Source organism: Truncatella angustata (genome assembly GCF_020726525.1).
Source record: "Truncatella angustata strain MPI-SDFR-AT-0073 chromosome Unknown BKA67scaffold_2, whole genome shotgun sequence".
NCBI classification, from domain to species: Eukaryota; Fungi; Ascomycota; class Sordariomycetes; order Amphisphaeriales; family Sporocadaceae; genus Truncatella; species Truncatella angustata.
Window position 1 is genome coordinate 2,579,000 of NW_025763382.1, and position 19,225 is coordinate 2,598,224.

Consider the following 19,225-nt stretch of genomic DNA (forward strand, 5'->3'; position numbering starts at 1 on the left):
CAGTGAACGCCTCGAAAATGCTTCCAAATTTGGTTCAAGGATCTTCCGGTCCTCAGGTACAATGCAGCCGGACGCGCTTTCTGAAGTCATGTACATGTAAACGCCAAAAAGAAAAAAGAAAGAGGGAAAAAAAAAAAAAGGTGTGTAATGTAAGCTATCCTCTCCCAACACCTATGCATATGCAATATTCCGTAACCATGTCGTCAATCCTCTGGCCTAGCCCCTATCGCCATGATGCCACGGACACCTTCTCAATGTGCTGAGCACCAATCATATAATTATATCAGCTTAAGTTGATTTGTTAGGCGAGAAAGGTTGATTGGCGTCGCGCATCTTAGCTCAATGCATTATGAGTATGTCTCCTGAGTCAGTATATTTTGTAGTGACAAGTCACTTGCAAACCCCTCTTGATGTACCTATTGCAGGGTTGCTTGTTGTTGTAACGGCGATTTTTAGGGCAGTTCATACAAGGCAATCGCTTGGCCCTGGCTTTTTGCGTCTTGATAACGTCACCCTTTGGCCTTGGTTGGCTTTTTCTCTAGCTAGAATCGGCGGACATGCCAGGTGCGCTGAAGGACCCGAAGCCTCCAAGATCGGCAGCGTTGTTGTCTGTCGAGATCGTGCCATTAAGCAGTGGACATTTGCTGAGACGGTCATGTTAGCAAGACTGTACATGTTGAGCATTGGGATGGGTTATCAGTAGACCGCCGTGATGCTTTCTCTGTGTTTATGTGGTGACATGATTCCAAGCTCAGAAGTCATGCGACGATGAGGTAGGAGTGTCATCGTGTGATTGTACGATTGACAGTCGAGGGAGTGAGCCAGTAACGGTCATACAGCCTCATTCAACTCGACACAATCTACTTGATGCAGACTGGAGACTTTCCAGTATCCGCCAGGGGAAGGGAAGGGAGTTCATAAGAGACATCGGCAATAGTACCTCTTGTTTGTCTTAATATGACCAATTTGCCCACAGTTTGCACATTTTCGCGTCGTGCCTCCTGCCGCCTTATCGACAGAATCAGACGGACCCGGAGAACCTGCGTTGGTGTCCTTCTTCTTTCGCTTGCCTTTACCCTGCTTCTCGCGCACTTGGCGTCGATCGGCATTCTTTTCAAGGCGCTGCAGTTCTTGCTCGATGCTAGAGAGTTGTTAGCAAAATAGTAACATGACTCGAGGCAGGCGGAACAGAAAACTTGCAGTTTCTGGTTCAAACGATCCGCGTCGGCATCGCCAGTAGGTTTCGCAGTATAGATGCTAAGTTGGTGTTGTTAGTATAAATTCACACGACGGCGTGGACAAATACTTGGCTGCCATTGGGAGACTTACTCTTTCTTAGCGACATCGATCTCACGTCGTTGCTTGATGTAACTTCGGATGATCTGGGGGTCGTCGATTATCACAGTTTCGTCCTGGATAGTACCATCTTCAGCCCGCCTTTTACGTGTAATCTTCAACTTGCGCCGTCCAGATCGGCTGCTTTGGCTGAAGCGACTCAATTGACTGCGTCCATCGTCCATCATCGGGGGAGCCGAGGTGTGATCTGCGGATTTCGTTGGGTTGAATCTGTCATCCTCATTGGTGGTGTCAAGGACATCTGAATCTTCATGAGTTGTGGGGTCAGACAAAGTCTGCTTCTGTCTTTCCCAGATCTCATTGATGGCTGCGGTGTACATCTCGTTTTGCTTCTTGACGTTGTATGAGTGCCCGCCGTTCGCCTTGCGCTCACGCTCAATAGCATCAGCACTTGTGGCGAGAGGACCTTGCACTGCATTAATGTAACCTCCCTTCATAGACGTCTTGATGAAACTGAAACCAAGACCATGGCCAGTAGGATCTCCTTCACCATGGAGGGCGACCATCGCTTTGCTTTGGCAGGCATCGAGGAAGTTCTTGGTAAGCTCCCAAGGAGCTAGCTTTGCAACAAGAGGAGTGTCAGTACCTAACTCGTCGTCTTCGTCAGCGAAACTTGGTGCTTTGGGATCGTATCCCGCATTCTGAAGTGTAGCTGAGCCCACTTGGGTCGCCTCAATGAGAACAACATCCTCTGGCTTGATCTGCTGGCGAATGGTTCGCTCGTCCATCGGGGCATCGCCTTCTTTGTATTTCCACGTCTTCGACTCCTTATCGTAGACGTAGAACTCTTTCATCTTCTGTCTGTCATTGGGGTCAATTCTGCCAACAGAACCGTCATCTCTGGGCTGGTACCTGTTTTGAGGATCCACCTTGTCAAACACATGCGCAGTCACTTCTCTGATGTCGATATCCTGCGTTGGTCTGTGGCGGGCCATGCGATCACAAATTGCTCTCATCCGCTTCTTGTTGGTACTGGTTATCATTCTAGCATGAGGACCTGGGACTTCTTGGAAGACGTTCTGTTGACCGACGACTTGCAGGCTATAAGCCTTTCTCAGATAGTAGTGCGGCGCATCCTTGGCAGTGATGGTAAACCCGAGAATAAAATCGTTGCTGCGTTGTTCATGTTTGAATACGGGCGCCCGGTACAAAGCATTGTGAAGAGTGGGCACGACCTCACCAATGTCGACAGTGCCGAAGATGGAGAAGGGTGATTTGTCCTCTGGCAGAAGCGTCTGTGTTTCTCCGAGCTCCGCCTTGGGAAGTTTGTCAGGTTCCTCCTCGCCTTCGTGACGACGAGTGTAATTGATGATACGACTGCCCATTCCAAACTTGTTCAGTAGAATCGGAGATTGCTCACAGTACTCGAAGAGAACGATGTTGGAATTGTCATTCAGACTAAGATCCCTGCTTGACTTGTATACGTCTGGAACAGGCTTACCCTTGAGTTCCTTGCGCTTGACCTTTGCCGGCTTCTTAAACTTGACTTGATACTTGATGTAGCTGGCGATGTCGAACTTGGGTCGATGATGCTCCCAGAATTCGACATTAAGCTTGGTTCGATAAAATGGAAAGGCCAACTTCTGCGCAGGCAAACTGTGCTCGACGTCCAGGTTCGATAACGTAGCTCGGACTTTGCTCTTGTGGTTCGCCTTCAGGGCCTCGTATGCAGCATCGTTGGAGTGGTTAAAACGATGCATAACGTCACGACCCAGCTGCCCGTTGGCCATGCGCCTTGTCTTTTCTTCTGTTCGTGCCTTCTTCACAGGCCTCTCCATTTGCATGTCTTCAATGAGCAGATAAGGGTCATTTTGGTCAAGCTGGATGCAGTGTGCCGCTCTCTTGGTAGCCTCCATGAAATTCGAGATACCGGCTGATTGATAGGAGGCCAGACTGGGCAAACCAGGTTCGTACTTTCGCTTTTTCTTGGGTTGCGGGCGTCGGTCTCCAAGAAACTCTCGCTCCCAATCGTCCATGGGTTCGTCCTCCTCAGCAGGTGGTGTGAGCTGACCGTTGAGCTGTAGCGAGGTCGGAGCCTCATTGATGTTCTCCCAGTCCTCGCAGATAGTTGCAATTTCGGTCATGGTGTACCCGCCCACAAGTTCGTCTTCGTCGTCGGAATCGGAAAGGGCATCATCAAGATCTATCAACGTTGGACCGGTGAGGTTGCTCCACTGAGGGAGGTCTCCGAATTGCTGTTGCTGAGATCTCTTAGATGCTGCAGTGGCGGCAAGGGCAGTGTCGGGAATCCTGAAGAGCTTGGAAGTATCAACATCAATCTCCAATTCCAGCTTGGTGGGCACTAGTGGTGCCGGACTCTTGGGAGGCTCCTTGTAGAGATATTCTGCTGGCCACTCTGGGAAGAGCTCTCTAAAGTCCAGGACCTTGTGCTCTTCGAAGGACGGGAACTTGTGCTTCAGAAGCTCATCGATGTTTTGCGGGGGCACAGGGACGGACGGGTCTTGATGCTGAGTCTGGTCGGTAACCCAGGCGCTGACGCTGTTGGGTTCCTGCTGTGGGAAGTTGAGTTTGAACCTTTCTTCCCAGGACATGGTGTTCCACTCATCGTCGGTGACGTTGGCGGCGGTGATGGGCTCCTTTCGAGCCTGAACTGGCGAAGAGGGAGCTGCTGGCTGTGCATCGCGTGTGATCTCAGGAGACGACGGGGGAAGATCGACATTACCGCCATCCTGGTCGCCAAAGAGATCGTCTAGATCAGCATCGCCTTCCATGTCGACATCGTTGCTGATGCCGCTATCCTCGGTGAGGCCGGGAACTTGCGAGATGTCAGCGGCGGCGCCTGGCTGGGAAGCGACGTCTTCGTCGGAGGCAAGATCATCGTCACTTAGATCCTCGAAATCGATGGCATTGGCATCCTTGTCGGTCTGATCGATCTGCTTGTTGTCGAAACCTTCCAGTCCTGTCACGTTTCCCTCGGTCGCTAGGCTGTTCAGAATGTTTTGGAGCTCTGCATCATCTTGCTTGGTGGTGTCTTCGAGCCCGCTGGGCTCGGGGCCGTCGAGACCACCAAGAACATCAGGAGCGTCGAGATCAGCAAAGAGGTCATCGTGATCGTCGAGGCCCTCGACCTTGACGGCATGGGGAGACGATGCCATGGTGAGATGCTGTGTGGTGGTTGCCGTGGGGGTCCTCTGGCGACGAGTCGCAGTTGGTTGGTGGGGGAGCTTGAGCTGAGCCTCGCCTCTCCTGCCTGTGCTCCTCTCCGGCGTTGTTGTCTTCGTGTCTCGTCGTCGTTCTTGCCCGCGCACTCGTCCGCGTTGTCGTGGTCGTTGTCGTCCTCGTCCACTACCAGGCGCAAACAGGATGAAGATGACGTATCCAGTGTATCATGCCTGGAAGAGATGCTGATGATCAAGAACTCTTTCCCGGTGGCAAAGAGCATGTGGTTGCTGTTGTGGCCATCAAAAAGTGAGATGGTGTGCCAAAGTCGACAGTGGAAATTCAGGAACCTTGAATTTCCTGAGGTTTGCTTGACTCCGACAGGTCGAGCCCCGAGGCCAAAGCCAGAGCCAAAAGCCAAAAGCCAAAAGTCGAGCTCGATGATTGATGGAGCAAGTTCGGCCTGATTGTCACTAGCGCGTTCTATGATTGTGCTTTCCACGCTTCACGCGCCACGCTGACTTGGACTAGGCTAACCGTAGTACTCAATAATACTTGCTTACCCCAGATTGCGTTGCGCGCAAACACGACGGGAGACTTTGAAACAGTGGGCTACATATCTACTATACGTGAGCAAGCACGCAGGCAACGTTGGGGGTTGAGAGGATTCTCCATCGGGAATCTTGGTGGGGCTCAACCAGCAGGCACCAAGAAATCGGAGAGAGAGCTCCAGTGCACCTGGGGGCAACGTCCAGTTGACTCACCCCCCTGAATGATCCTGTGAGCCGGTGCTACGGATGCTACCGTGTATGCCAGTGGACACGATGCTTGTATGTTTAATCAACCCAGTCTAAGCTTGCTCTCACTGTTGTCCCGTACGACAATAGAATTTTGATTTCGGGCATGTCACCTTGACCTGTCCCCATCTACAGCTGCACCATCAATTCCGCAAACAAATCGATTCAGAAGTGACCGATCTTTTCACTCCGCTACTTGCAGCTGCTGCTGCAGTCAGACATTATCTCATGGCTACCCTAATTAAATCGAAACATTCGTGAGTACCGGACCATGCCTACAGCTCCAGAAGGAACATTAAGAGTCTCGCGCACCCATTCAAGTCAAGTCGTCGCGGGACCCATCCCAGAAATCCGACATGGATACATACAACCTTCTCTATGCTATCATTGAATTGACCAGACTACTGCAGTCTAATCTGCGATTCAATGCAACTAATACTAAACCATCATCTCGGGTCCACATGACAGGTGCCGAGGTCGGTATTCCACGTCGCCTGCATTGTTTCTCTCCATTGCTCTAAACTAAGTGGAGTACATGATTTCTTAACTCGAGTAGAGAAAACCCACGTTTGAGTAAGATAATTCCGACTCAAAAGTTTCTGAAAGCTTGCGTAGCCTTTGAATTTCGTCAAGTCATTCGCCCTCCACCAGGACAACGCGTCATGGTGGCTTCACTACCCAAAGACGTGTTGAGGGCCAGGTACGTTGGAAAGAGCTTGTATCAAGTTAGTACACCTGCTGCCGTCCTAGACTTGGCCAAAGTTGAAGCCAACTGCAACCTGATGCTGGAGGCTGCACAGCGGTTGAACCTCAGCTGGAGAGCGCACATCAAAACGCACAAGGTACGGGGCTTTGTGGCCATACTCTCTCCTCTTGACCATTTGGGACTATGCTATGCTCTCAATTGGCCCTATTATCGCAGTCCATATCACTGACCAATCAACTGTTGACCCTGACTAGACCGCTGAACTTACACGCCTGCAAGTTGGAGATCAAGACACAACCCCGGTCAACATAGTCGTGTCCACTCTTGTGGAAGCAGAAAATGTCCTACCTCTGCTAAAGGAATACCAAATTCGTGGCCGACAAGTCAATGTGAGTTCTATAGTTAACCGATATTCTCCACTTTTTTGACGTTTTAAGGTTCTGTTCGGTTTCCCTATATTCGCATCATGTGTGGATCGACTCGCAACCATATCTGCACAATTAGGACCTGATGGTTTGTCAGTAATGGTAGACCATCAAGATCAACTTAAGCACCTGACCTCCCTAGCTTCCAAATCTGGTAACCCTCCACTCGTCTTTCTCAAGGTCAATGTGGCTAGTGGTCGAGCCGGCGTGGTTCCCGGTTCACCAGACTGCTTACGCTTGGTCGACCAACTCATTGTCTCAGAGGCCGTCGGCTCGTGCGTATTTCTCGGCTTATATACTCATACCAGTCAGTCATACGAGATGCGTCAAGACTGGGAGGCACTAAATTTTCTCGGCCTCGAGCTTAGTTCACTGGATATTGTCGCACAGGCCGTCAGGAAAGAGAGACCAAACCATCCCTTGGTGTTGTCTGTTGGTGCATCGCCCCAGGTAACATCCCTACAACACCCATCGTTCAGTGATGACGACTCAAGCTCGTTAAATTTGGACGGCGAATCACTCCTAGCTAAGATCTCAAACTTGATCGGCAGCCTCAAGAAAGAAAATTTCGCCGTTGAGGTGCACGCGGGCGTCTACACAACCCTTGATCTTCAACAACTTGCTGCGCATGGACGAGATTCGAGGTTCTTAAGCCCGGCAGCCATTGCTATTTCGGTGCTGGTGGAAGTGGGCAGTTTATACCCAGGCCGTGGACCCGATGGTACCACAGAGGCTTTGATCAACGCAGGAACATTGGCACTGGCCAGGGAACCCTGTGTGGACAAAGGAAGTCCTCCGGGAAGAGATTATAGCAACTGGGGCATCGTGGCTCCTTGGAACTGTGGAAGCCAGCCGGTACCGGGTCCAGAGTTTCCAGCCAAGCATGGCGGATGGCAAGTGGGAGAGGTGACACAAGAGCATGGCATTCTTCGGTGGGTGGGCGCGAAAGATGATGAAGTCAATCTGTATGTTGGTCAAAGGCTACGGATTTGGCCGAACCATGCGTGCATCACGAGTGCCAGCCATGGCTGGTACCTGATTGTTGACAGTCGAAACCATGGACAAAAGGACGAGATTGTTGATGTGTGGCCCCGGTGGAATGGATGGTGAGAGGCCATTAGACCCATCGAGCGCTGCAAAACTATCTGCTGGTCACCGCCGGCTCTGGCTAAAGTGTGCCTTAAAAAGCGCGTCTCAGCGGGCTCGTCGTTGCCGTCTGAACGATGGCGTGAATGAAGATGGGGGAAGGCTTATAATGACCCGGATTTCGCATGTGCCTTCACATGATATTATACTATGCTTGATGAACTACAAATCTGTGGCATGTTTCCTCTCATGAATCCTTATGAAATACGAGAAATATCCTAACCGTGATTCAAATAATTGAGCGGGCAAGCCGAACGGTTTTGGGCAGAGATGCCGGCATTCGTAACAGACGGTGTCATGATTTCCTTCTTCGGATCTTATGTCGAGGAGCAGCATTCTGGAAAGGACGAGCACCATCAAGACGGGACCTGGGGCATAACAAGCACGTGCAAAATTAGCTTAGGGGTCGCCGGTAGTTGTGAAATGGAGATGACTAAGGTCAGACGAGGAAAGAAGTCTGGCGGGTTACGTGATCTCCATCGGGGGGGGTTGGTAAACAAGGCTTCTTCCTTCTTCGTGTCAACTCAATCGTGCTGAGCCACGTCCCTGCACAATTGGGGGTGCTGGAAGACGTCACTAGGTTAACGTTAAGCAAGTGCGCACCTTGCGGGTGGTAGCTTCAAAGTTCTAGTTAGAACACCGCTAAACACCCCTCTAGACTAGCCGCGGCAGTTCATTTGGAGTTGTGCTGATCAGTGCAACTGGTACGGGGTACAGCGCAATCAAATCAAATGCAAATATTTGTGTTGGCGTGGTTTCCGACCATCAGCATTCCGATCTGTACTACTACTAATACCCAATACCCATATCCACGTGGCTGTCGGGAAAGCCACGGACTTAGCCCAAGAGATCCGAGCTGTTGCAATTGTCTTTCTACATGATTGGGCCTTGAAGCATTCTTCGCCGCGACATTCCATATCGCGAACCGACACGACCGTCGGGCACACTCCTTAATTTCCCTCGGTATGCTCTAACGCTGCCATCTATTTATTAAGGGATCCGGAGCAGCAATCCCCGACATCTTCGAACTTGGCATGCGAGGAGACCTCTTACTGGGTCAAGGTGGTGCGCCCGGATGGCAAATGTAGATGGAAACCCCCCGCATACGCAGGGTAGCTTTAATCCTGCGCCCCGACAAACGAGAACGTCGACGGCGAGATCCAGCTGGAGCCATGGTAGCTACGAAACCGGCGAGTCGAGTACGACGGGAGGCGAATCAAGCACGGCGCGGGACTCAGACTTGTTGTCCTCTACCCAGCCAGAGTACCAGGCCACAAGCAGACCACGGCAGACAGCCAAGGAGGATGGCCGTCGGCGATCGCATAGACCTCGGCCCACCGGTGGCTTCCTCCTTTCGGATCCAGTCTTTGATGGGAAGCCATCCCGCCCAAAAGCGACAGACCGAGGCGATGGGCGCAGACGATCCAGGATACCGGTTGACAGCCGAAGAGCAAAGAGCCCCATGTATGCTACGCCGGACAAAGCGAGCTCCGTTAATACAGCATCGCCCGAACACGGAACGGACACAGCCGACATGGAAGAGATCCAAGGGGACTCGCTTCATATGGGAAAAGTACGCGATCCGAAGGCATCGAGAATCCCTTCGCCAAGAACAAACCCGCCAGTTGATCTCGACTCCACGCAGATCGTAAGCATGGCCTTGAACTTGAGCGAGTCTAGAAGAATGGCGCAGAGAAGGAACGTCTCGACTCCGGTGCCTCCTCGGCTCACTCAAGTCCCTGATAGTCCTGTCGGTGGGAGTCTCAAGCAGCATTTACAACAGCAAAGACGGACCTCACGCAACATATCTCCCAGTGCTAAGCCAGAAAAGGGCGGGTTGGCGCCGCGGAGTGTTTCGGTTTCCCACCCGAGGCTGACCAGTCCGCTACAAACATCTTTCGAGCCTGACAACAATTACACATATCATTTCTCGTCCTCCACCCTCAACCGGGCCCAGAAGGCGAAGGAGCATTTTGAGCTGATGGCGCAGTACAGACGGCTACTAAACCTGGTGCCACCCCTACAGCACAAGGGCCAGACCAGTCGTCCTTCTACGTCAAGCCCTCCCACTTCTCCGACCCTCGGCCCAGCTTCATCTTTTCCCTTTGCTGCCGGCCAACTATCTTTAGGTCGTCCTTATAATCCTCTTCAATACATCAGAAATCGTAAAGTGAGGGCTCGAGAAAGGAAGGCTATCGACGGAGAAGCCCAAGGCTTTGCTGATGTCAATAGAGTCACTGACTGGGTTGATCAAGCTGCCACAATGGTTGCTACAACCCCAATACTCCAGCCGGACTCACCATCTATCCCTGTTTTCCCCGGAGCTCATATTGCTGATATCCAGAATGCATCAAGTCTACCCATGCCGGTGTCAAAACCAAAGAGACCAAGACTGGATTGGTATGTAGAGCCAGCTGATCTGGTAGCCGATCTTTACTGGGTCGAACAAGACGACAATCGGACTTTGATCGAAGATCGGAATTACACACGCATTTTCCCTTTCCCAAAAAAAGTAGCGAGCGGCTCAAGACCAATGTCTCAGGAGATTCATGAACCAAACACGGCGTCATCTATGGCAGCGGTAAAGTCCCGTGGAGATGCAGAAGGCAGTGTAGCATCTGCCGACCAGAACCTTTCGGACTCTAATGCAGTCTCAAGGGCAAGTACGGAAACGTCTCGCATCGGCACAAGAGATCGTGCCCGACAAAAGCTTCATGAGATTAGGGGTCTACATCACCGACACGAAGGCTCAGCTTATGGCCATCATGACTTCTTGCACTTGAGAAAAAGCTCATATTCAGATACGTCCGATAGTGAAGTTGATCGCCGCAAACGAGATCGGAGTGGAACCATCAGCGCCAGAGACCAGGCGCTCCTGGAGAAGCAGATGAATGAGATGCTTGCAAAAGAGCCAGTGACAGCCCGTAAGCCCACCCCTCAAGTCGTCGATATGGAACCACAAAAGCCAATCAAACCAACCTTGATGACACCTGAAAAAACACCAGCTTCTTCGGGCTTTTTTAATAGTGGTCATAATCGGAAAGGCTCGAGAATTGAAAGTTCCAACAACGATCATTTCAATCGTACACATGTGAGGCATGGGTCTCCAACTCGTCCGGGTCGTGCTAGCCTCGAAGTTCCTGGCTGGAAAACCAGAGCTTCAATGGATCTTGATAGTTCTGCCCCTTCGTCGCCGGACCTCAAGGCCTCGAGCAGTGGTGTTTATATACCCGCTATTGGGATGGATCTCTCACCGCCAAGCAGCCGCGCTGAATCTCCTGTTCGCAATACATTCTCAAAAGTCAAGAGCATCTTCCGTGATCGTAGCCGGGATCGCAGCCGAGAGAGGGCAGTTCTCCAAGGAAGAGATGACACACTCGATAGTCCTGTAGAAGAAGTGGAGCAACCCATGCCTTCTCGGTTGTCGGTAGAAGGCATCGGTTCAACTTTCAGACAGCGATCAAAAAGTCCGGCGCCAAAGATTCCCAGAACAGAAACTCAAAAGTCCCATAAGAGCATGGGTAGCTTACGACTGGGCAAGGATGAGCAGAGTGGCCTTCGGACCATTTTGAAGGGTAGTGCAAAGATTGATGGTATTATCCGGCGCGGCGTTTCCAATGTTTCTGAGCTTCTTTGGAAGAAGGATGATGGTAGTTCGACCGACACTTCCAGTGATGAGTCCGAAATTGAACCTGCTAGAGGGAGAACAAGAACATCACCAGTGTCACATGTGGACTTGGGACGACCACTTGGGCAACCACAAGATAAGCATTATCTGGACATAATGCCACCGTTCAAGCCCACTTCTCAAGTTGGACCACCAGCCGTTTCCGAAGACGATAGTGTGGCAGTGCCTTTGAACCACTCAACAAGCCGTCGATCACCTCGTGTTGAGAGGGAACGGCTGAAGTTGCCACGCATTGACGTGTTGAATGCCTCGCCTGACTCGTCGCCATTTGGAGCGTCGAGACCTCGCGAAATTTATGACGAATCTGCCATCTCTGATACAGAATTGCAGCCCCACAACCAGGAGATTCCAAGTGAGGCAATTAGAAAGTCATCTACACAACTTAATTCCATACTAGCATTGCCAGTGCCAGCAAGCCGTCAACATCGTGGCTCACTTGGCCAGAACCGGCATTGGTCCATCTCGGACCGCTCGCCTTCTCCGCATCCTCAAAAATCAACTCAGCTCTCGAAGCGTGAAGTAGCACGTCTTCGCACGCTTGCTCTTTCATCTGGAATCAAGGCCATGGAAATCGCTAGGCGTACTACAGAATTACAGTCTCTAACTTCTCAGCCCAAATTCAAGTCCGTCTTGCCGATTTCTTGGGACGAGTTGGCTCCGTTTGTGGGCGACGGCACACAGGTCCCTGATGCTGTGTCGCAAATCGAGGTGTATGTCGCGACCTCTCATATCCTGACTACGAGCATCGATTCTTCAGATGCAGCACTTGAGAAATCTGCCTCTGCATTTATCAATGGCGATATGAGGCAGCTTCGCAACCGCGTCGATGGCCTACATGCACGTGTTGCCACAGAGCTCATCGACATGACTCGCCGCGCTGCGGACGAGGCAGACGAGTGCTCAAGGGACATGGTAGATAGTCAGCGGCTTAAGGTGAAGAGGGTTGTTGACATCATCGATACGATGCTGAGACGCAGGAGACGTCGTTTCAGATGGGTAAGAAGGGGCGGCTGGCTCATGGTTGAATGGGCGCTGGTGGGCTTCATGTGGTATGTGTGGTTTGTCGTTACGATCCTGCGCATCTTCCTAGGTATAGGAAGGGGTGCGTGGAATGGTGTGAGGTGGTTGCTTTGGCTACGATAAATTATAAATGATATTGTAAATATAATATGTGGGCGGTGAGGTGAGGAGATGGAAGGGAACCTCAAATGGGCGACGGACTGCAAAGGTGCAAGCCGCTGGGAGACAGTTTTGATACCCGTGATGCGTCCTTTTACAGGGCCATTTTCCTTTGTTTTCAATACACACGGCTTCATTGTAGGAGCATAGTCTCCGGATGTCGGAGCAGGGAGTACGGTGTTCACAACAACATTAACATCGAAATTCCCAACTATTTGGCAAGTTTATGGGTAATACGCTTTAAGAGAGTAGTATGGTCTGTAATTAATGTATTAAGAAATACATATTCTCATTCTACTTATAGCTTTCTTCTCAAATAATTGCGGCATGGAAAGAACCTGCGATAACTTGAGCCAGTCCCGTGAAAACTAAACAATTAGCAGCATTTAGTCAAAAACCACTATATTCAAAGCTTGGTCGGTGGAGTAAAAAAGAAAACAAAAAAAGAAAACAAAAAAGAAAACAAAAAAGAAAACAAAAAGGGGGGGTATTAGACCTTAATTTACTGCAAAACAAGTTTGTGAAATCTCAGCTGGCTACCGAGCCAAAGCGTGGCGCTGACACAAATGACCCCTTGATTCTCATATTGTTGTCTCTATAACTCCTGGCCGGCGCTGAATTTAACAATGTTATAGATGTTTTCGGAAGAAAACATCTTGCTTTTGTACCACAAAGGGCATTTCTGCTAGTTTGTGGCCACCATCTGGTATAAATACCAAGTCGAAGTCCTTTCCCGCCTCTATAAGAACGCGATATAAGCGTAAGGTTAACAATGAAGTTATATCTCTACTTATCTCGCTAATAATAAGCATTAAAGATCCGCCTTACTTGTATATATTAAGTTATATTAAAAGAATCCTCATGTTACAGTATAGGTGTGACGCCCCTCGGTCATATATAGTGCAATTACGCTATCATGGATAACCTCCGTGATACACACTTTTGGCTCATTAGCCTAGCGGTACGCCAGACGCAAACGTACTGTAATAAGATGATATACTTCTAAAGCGATTATGGTAAGGCTACCTCCTTATAGTTGTAATTAAGGTTGTATATATCAAGATCGCCGTACCACTTTATTAAATGGCCATTGGTACCGAATTACCGAGTCTGTCCCTTACATTGAAAGCGTATCCAGACCCCGTTTGGTGCCACGTTGATTTACTAAAAGGGGAGGTTATTAGGGCTGAATTCCTTCTGTATGGCTTTGCTAATGTTAGCTGTAAGCGCGTTATGATCAAAAGCCGCTCTTCGAAAGTCTTTGATATAGTCGACCAAGATGAATTAAATCTTTCCTAGCTCAAACTCCCGTCGATACCAGAATACATTGCCGCAAGACAGCCATTGTGGGAAAACACTGGCCCGGCGAATGCAGGCTTTCTCCAAGTCATATAGGTCTTGGTTCATGGTTTCAATCTGATTAAGCAGTGCATGTGTCGAAGAAGAGGATTTTCCGGCTACCCTAGTCAAGATACTTCGTAAATAAGCACACCGGACGAAACAGATAAAGAATACATACTATGCGTCGAAGGCCACAGGGGGTAGACAAGGATGGAGTGGGTACTCATGCGCAGTATTCAAAGTTTACACCCGAGTCTATGTATGTATCCATGCATGTACTGATATCATCGAGTGCACTGAGAAAGGAAAGGATGGATATCAGGGTGTAATTTTCGAACCGAGGGCTGGGTCTACAGTGTTCTGGGAGAATACGCCTCCTAATGGTTCTACCCATGATAGAGTTTATCATGCCGCTCTCCCGGTCAAGGCAGGAAAAAAGGTTGGGTTGAACATATGGTCATGGGACACCGCCTGGACCCGTGCAAATATTTCTGTCTAAGAAATATTATGCCTTGGGTTCAATCCGTGGAACAGAGTCACGACGCTTCAAGTCATCCATTGGTAACTCCATAGTAGCCTACTACATATCAAAAATGAAATACTTACTACGCTATAATATCTATATCAAGATGGTCCCTCAGAAGCATCTCAAACGTGTTCGACATCTGATGCTTTAAAATAATGAATGAGAAGACTGCCGGCGAATGGAAACCAGAAATGTGACAGCTGGTTAGTTGGCTATGTGGTAACGGGCATTGCATTCCATCAGTGACATGCACCAGATGACCGTACATATATCAACCGTCACACCAAAACTTAATATGTATAAGAAATGGAAGGAAATTCAGGGGTAAGGCGGTTGGAGGGGTTTTCTGGGGGCGTTTGTACGCTGGGACATCTCCTGAATAAGGCAGCGCTGCCACTTTCCATTTTCCGAGTCTAGCTCTTTGACAGCTCACTTGTTTTGTGGTGCTCTGGTTCCCTGGGCATGTACAAAGGCGTGGTGTCTGACCATGACCACTGCACCACTCGGAGAAAAGTACATAACCCGGTCATGTTAGAACAAATGCTTCCGCCCACTCTTGGACCCGAGTGGAAAATCCTGGGGTTGTTGTTTTTCCTGCCCACCCATCGTCTTCTCCCTGTGGCCTATTTCCTGGCTCGGAGCTCAACCCACATGATATCACCCTCGATGACAGTAGTCGTGCATGATGTTTTCCACCGCACCACTGTACTCCGGGCACCTATCTGTTGCCGCGAAACACTCAAGTTTAACACCACATTCTCCTGATGGCGCGACGTTGGGTCCCCAGCACGCCGGAAGTAGACCGTCATGAACCCACCTCCTCGTGATCTGGCCCAGCGTGTTGCTCAATCAAGATCCCGCCCCCAGAGAACGGCGTGGTGGATGTCAATTCTGCACACGCAAAAACACAGCCATATAAACTTCTCAGCAAGTGCCACTTACTGAGACCACTTACTAAGTAGCCTCACACCTCGTGAAGAGCGAGGCCTCCATCGAGCCGTGCCGATCCAGGTAAAAGGTAGCTGGTACCTCGGGGGGCTGCCATCAACCACTTTGACGGCTCGGGTAGATGTAATGAGTAGTACGCCACAGCCAGATTGCTGATTCGTCCAAGGCATGGGCACCATGCGTTATGTGACCCGGTCTTTGCGGGGCTTTGTTCGGACGATGAATGATCTCTCGGGGTCGGTGGCCCCCGGGATCGGGATACTTTCTGAGTCCATGTGCTTCCGTACCGATGGGTTAGTGATTTGAGCCATTTGGGTCGCAAGGTAGGGCTACCGAAAATGCGCATGTTGTAATGATGTCGAGTTTTGGATCTGCAAGATATTATGGATGCTTTCTCGTTGTAACTGAAAGTCATCATTTTCATGAGTCGAGTAAGAGGTGTTAGCGGTGATGAACTAACGTCTTGTAGAGCGCAACTTATCTGTACTTCGAGCAAAACACTACGATAACTTTGCCCAACTGTAAAAGGTTGCACTATGGCATCTACATCACCAGACTCTGCGTATAGTGACGCTTCTCATTTCACACAAAGCGTTTCGATGTAATTGAATTTATTCGGTATGAATGTGTATAGAGAAAGTGTTACTTCCATTGGATCTGCACTTTGGAATATTACAATTCTTCTCTTTCCATTATCGGGGCGTGCTTGTATAGCATACAATCCGGTAGGCTAATCTTACATTCATTGATCACCATTTGGCCCAGTCATGCAAAGGTAATCGCACGAAAGAGCAGGGTAGGAGGTAATGCTTCCTCCATCCACCATCTATCTGCCAGAACGGCACATCTACTCAATTCTCTTCTTGCCCTCCTCAGCGCTCATATACCTAGCCGTGCTGAGTCCGCGCTCATGCTTGGCGACAAATGGACCAAGCAGCTTGTCTTTCCGGACTTTGCTGATGGTGTCCTGGTAACCTTCAATTTGCCAGGGTCTGGGGTTGAGTTTGGGCCAGTTGACCTGAGCGTCACATTAGTAGTGCAATCATCAGTCAGGTTTTGGAAATGTTGCTTACAAATAGCATTCCGTTCTTCAATATGAACTGTGCACAATAGACGGCCACTGCGAGCCAGACGAAAATAAAAAGCCGCAGAGGCAAGACGGCCGCATCCGGAGCACGGCGTGTGAAAAGAGATAGGAAAATCACGAAGACACTAAAAGCAAGGATATAGGGAATACTCTGGATGAGAATGGGTCTGCGGTCGGCAAATACAAGAGCAGAGCCAATGTTGGCAGAGCTGGCATCATAGGCGCCAAGGAAGACGTCGAAGGCATCTTGCCGGGGACCATCCCGGAAGTTGTTGAGGTAAAAGCGCGAGATAGCTACATTGAGATCTTGGAGCTTGCCACCGTTCGTTCGCTTGCCCATGCGAGTCAAATCCGTCTTCATGGCGCCTGTGCCAGCGTAGGCACGGGAAACTGTATCGGCATTGTCGGCCCAAATGTTGCGCCACATGTAGTAGAAATCGTGGTCAACATCGGCAAAATTTTCTCCCTTCTGCAGAACACCAAGATCAATGAGCATACGGTCCAACGTCCAACGGGCTAGCATGCTTTGAACCACATTGGTACGGTCGAGAGAGTCCATGCAATTTGTGCGGACTACGCTCGTTTGAAAATTCCGGGTTTCGAGGCCGCCATTAGCAGGCATATCAATTCCGCGAAAGTATTGCTGAGCGATCAAAGCGTCCTGCAATCTGTCGACAAGCAACATGGCACGATGCATCTGCATACCCTTGGTTTCGTGATGAAAATCGAAGTAGACGTAATGCAGGCGGTCGAACTTCTGCTGCGAAGTCGCGGGCTCAATGATATGGAACTTCTCATCAGTCCGGGAGTCACCCTTAACGCTTTCCCGCGAAGACGAGACAAGCTTTTCTACCACTTGCTCATAAAGTTCCTTGATGCGCTTCTCACGACCGCCTTGATTGACGAGATTAACCAGATAATTATCACCATAGATGCGGATCTGCTGGTCAAAGTGCTTCTGTGCCGCTGGCAATGCTGCTTCGACGCCACGAACTTGAATCTTTGGGGTATACTTGAGAGTGTTGACTTCAGCCCACAAGGCCGGCACACTTCCTCGTGTCTGGACATAGGACAATACCTGCATCTCCTTGCCGCTGGATGCTCCAAATTTGCCACTCTGCATGTCGTTGCTTCCAGCATAGCCCCCTAGTCCGCCATTGGAATCATTCAAAATGAGGATTTGTTCTGTCTCATTGTAGTTGGCAGCATTACCATCCTCGTCAAGACCTCTGGTCAGATATCGTGTACCAGCCCGATAACGGGACTTTCGTGTGATTAGGCCGATCGTCAACGGCGTACCCTTGAGAGTAGTCGGGCGGATTTCAAGTGTGCCCCACATGACTGGAAGGATGAAGGGGTCTGCGGCGGCTTGTGGACCTGGTTGTGACCGGCTGCCTCTCTTGCGGAAGTCGATCAAGTCGGTGGACACGAATCTGTTCCAGTAGAAGCGGTCATCGGCTCGTTGCCACAGAGGGGTGGTGTTGTCCATGGAAGCCTGCCGTTGGAAACTGTTGGTGAGGTCGAGGGAGTAGGAGAAGTACATAGGACCGGGCAGCACGAAGGTCTTGAGCAGAGATATGAACATGTCCTCATCGGGGTCTCTGATTTGACGTTCGCGCATAGGCAGAAGGTCGGTCGAGACGACTTTGTACACCATATGGCCTTTGAGACGGCCCATGGGCTGGGCTTTGGTGATAACGATGACATATTTGTCCAGTCTCAATCGGACGACACCCAGTATACCGGCGATGCTCGTGATGCGGGACACTCGCTTGTTAGGATAGGAGGTGCCCTCGCTGAGGCGCAAGTCCCCAGTGGGACGATCGATAACGAGAGCGGGCGCATTGGGGGAAGAAGGAGAGGTGAATGTGTAGGAATCGGGAGCCACCTGGACGTTGATGTCGCGAAATGGGAGAGTCATTGTGGGCGACGGAGCTCTGTACTGAGAGCTTTCGGACTAGAACCTTACTGGCAGCGCATAACAGGGGGTTGTGGACGTGGTAACGGTCGAACGAAGGCCAAGAATGCTTCGAGGAGCAGGGTCCAGGGGAGATGTTGGGTGTCAAAAAGGCACTCAGTTACTTAGTGCATGGTGTTTGTGGTATGTTGTGTTATGATATTTCGGGGCCCAAAGGAGTTCGGCAGGCTCGTCGTCATCAAGCAGCTGGGAGCTTTCCTTGAAGACACGAATTGGATTCTACAGTATGCACCAAGGAACCTTTTCTACTTGGTTAGTTGGTTGGAATCCTTGTCAGCTTGCAAGCGCCAAGACTACCTACTAGTGTAAAGGGGACCCTACCCAAGACCCTCTCTCAAGACCCTCTCTCAAGACCCTATCACCCAAGCTGCACAGCTGATGTGCACCTTTGGGACATAATTATGTATGTATGGAATTGCGCGGATCATGACTTCATAGAATGTCTGCGCCACACCATCAGACTAACCATAGGTGCTGTCAGCCTGTCAGCCTGTGTAGTGAGTACGTACGGACCCGTACGGCGGGTAGATGTGGCGTGTAGACTAGTTAGTGCCAGGTGCACAGTGGGCCTTGGGCTTTGGGCTTTAGGCCTTGCCATCTGCCCCCCTCCCCAAGCGAGAGAGACCCGTGCCAGCTCCAGCTCCGGAGCCAGGTCTTGGCCTTTGGGTCTTTTTGGTTGGGTTCCAGTTGACGTGCAACTTGCTCAGCAGCTACATACACTAGTCTAGTGTCAAGGCAGTCACTTTCACTGCCCCCAGATACCAGGTATCTACAACACACACCTCAGCGATCACCTCATTCACCTCCATCACAACTACCTACGTCCAACATCTCACCGACGCTGTTCCTTTGATAACAGATTGCGACAACGTCGAGACAAACATCGCCGGCAATAACGTTTAGTTGATTTCACCTGTCGCGCCGCATT

At 50.3% G+C, this 19,225-nt stretch overlaps 4 protein-coding genes across 4 annotated transcripts; 2 read left to right on the top strand and 2 right to left on the bottom strand.

Annotated features, from left to right (window-relative positions):
• Window positions 1-538: 538 nt before the first annotated feature.
• Window positions 539-4,472, bottom strand: BKA67DRAFT_532201 (uncharacterized protein; the record flags this gene model as incomplete). The annotated part of the gene is made up of 3 exons (XM_046099494.1): window positions 539-644; window positions 941-1,141; window positions 1,330-4,472. The coding sequence occupies 3 exons, from the start codon at window positions 4,470-4,472 to the stop codon at window positions 539-541; spliced, it is 3,450 nt and encodes a 1,149-aa protein (XP_045961194.1).
• A 1,463-nt stretch (window positions 4,473-5,935) lies between these two features.
• BKA67DRAFT_655262 (putative serine dehydratase domain-containing protein) lies at window positions 5,936-7,514 on the top strand (the record flags this gene model as incomplete). The annotated part of the gene is made up of 3 exons (XM_046106726.1): window positions 5,936-6,115; window positions 6,234-6,368; window positions 6,417-7,514. The coding sequence occupies 3 exons, from the start codon at window positions 5,936-5,938 to the stop codon at window positions 7,512-7,514; spliced, it is 1,413 nt and encodes a 470-aa protein (XP_045961195.1).
• A 709-nt stretch (window positions 7,515-8,223) lies between these two features.
• On the top strand, window positions 8,224-12,714 carry BKA67DRAFT_688338 (uncharacterized protein). The gene has a single exon (XM_046109071.1). It carries the CDS (start codon window positions 8,626-8,628, stop codon window positions 12,379-12,381), a length of 3,756 nt encoding a protein of 1,251 aa, XP_045961196.1. The 5' UTR covers window positions 8,224-8,625; the 3' UTR covers window positions 12,382-12,714.
• A 3,365-nt stretch (window positions 12,715-16,079) lies between these two features.
• Window positions 16,080-18,240, bottom strand: BKA67DRAFT_590705 (putative SAC1 protein; the record flags this gene model as incomplete). The annotated part of the gene is made up of 2 exons (XM_046104617.1): window positions 16,080-16,250; window positions 16,306-18,240. 2 exons carry the CDS (start codon window positions 18,238-18,240, stop codon window positions 16,080-16,082), a joined length of 2,106 nt encoding a protein of 701 aa, XP_045961197.1.
• Between the last annotated feature and the right edge of the window lie 985 nt (window positions 18,241-19,225).

Coding starts and splice junctions, on each gene's coding strand:
- BKA67DRAFT_688338 (XM_046109071.1), top strand. CDS start 8,626: ATGGCAAATGTAGATGGAAACCCCCCGCATACGCAGGGTAGCTTTAAT.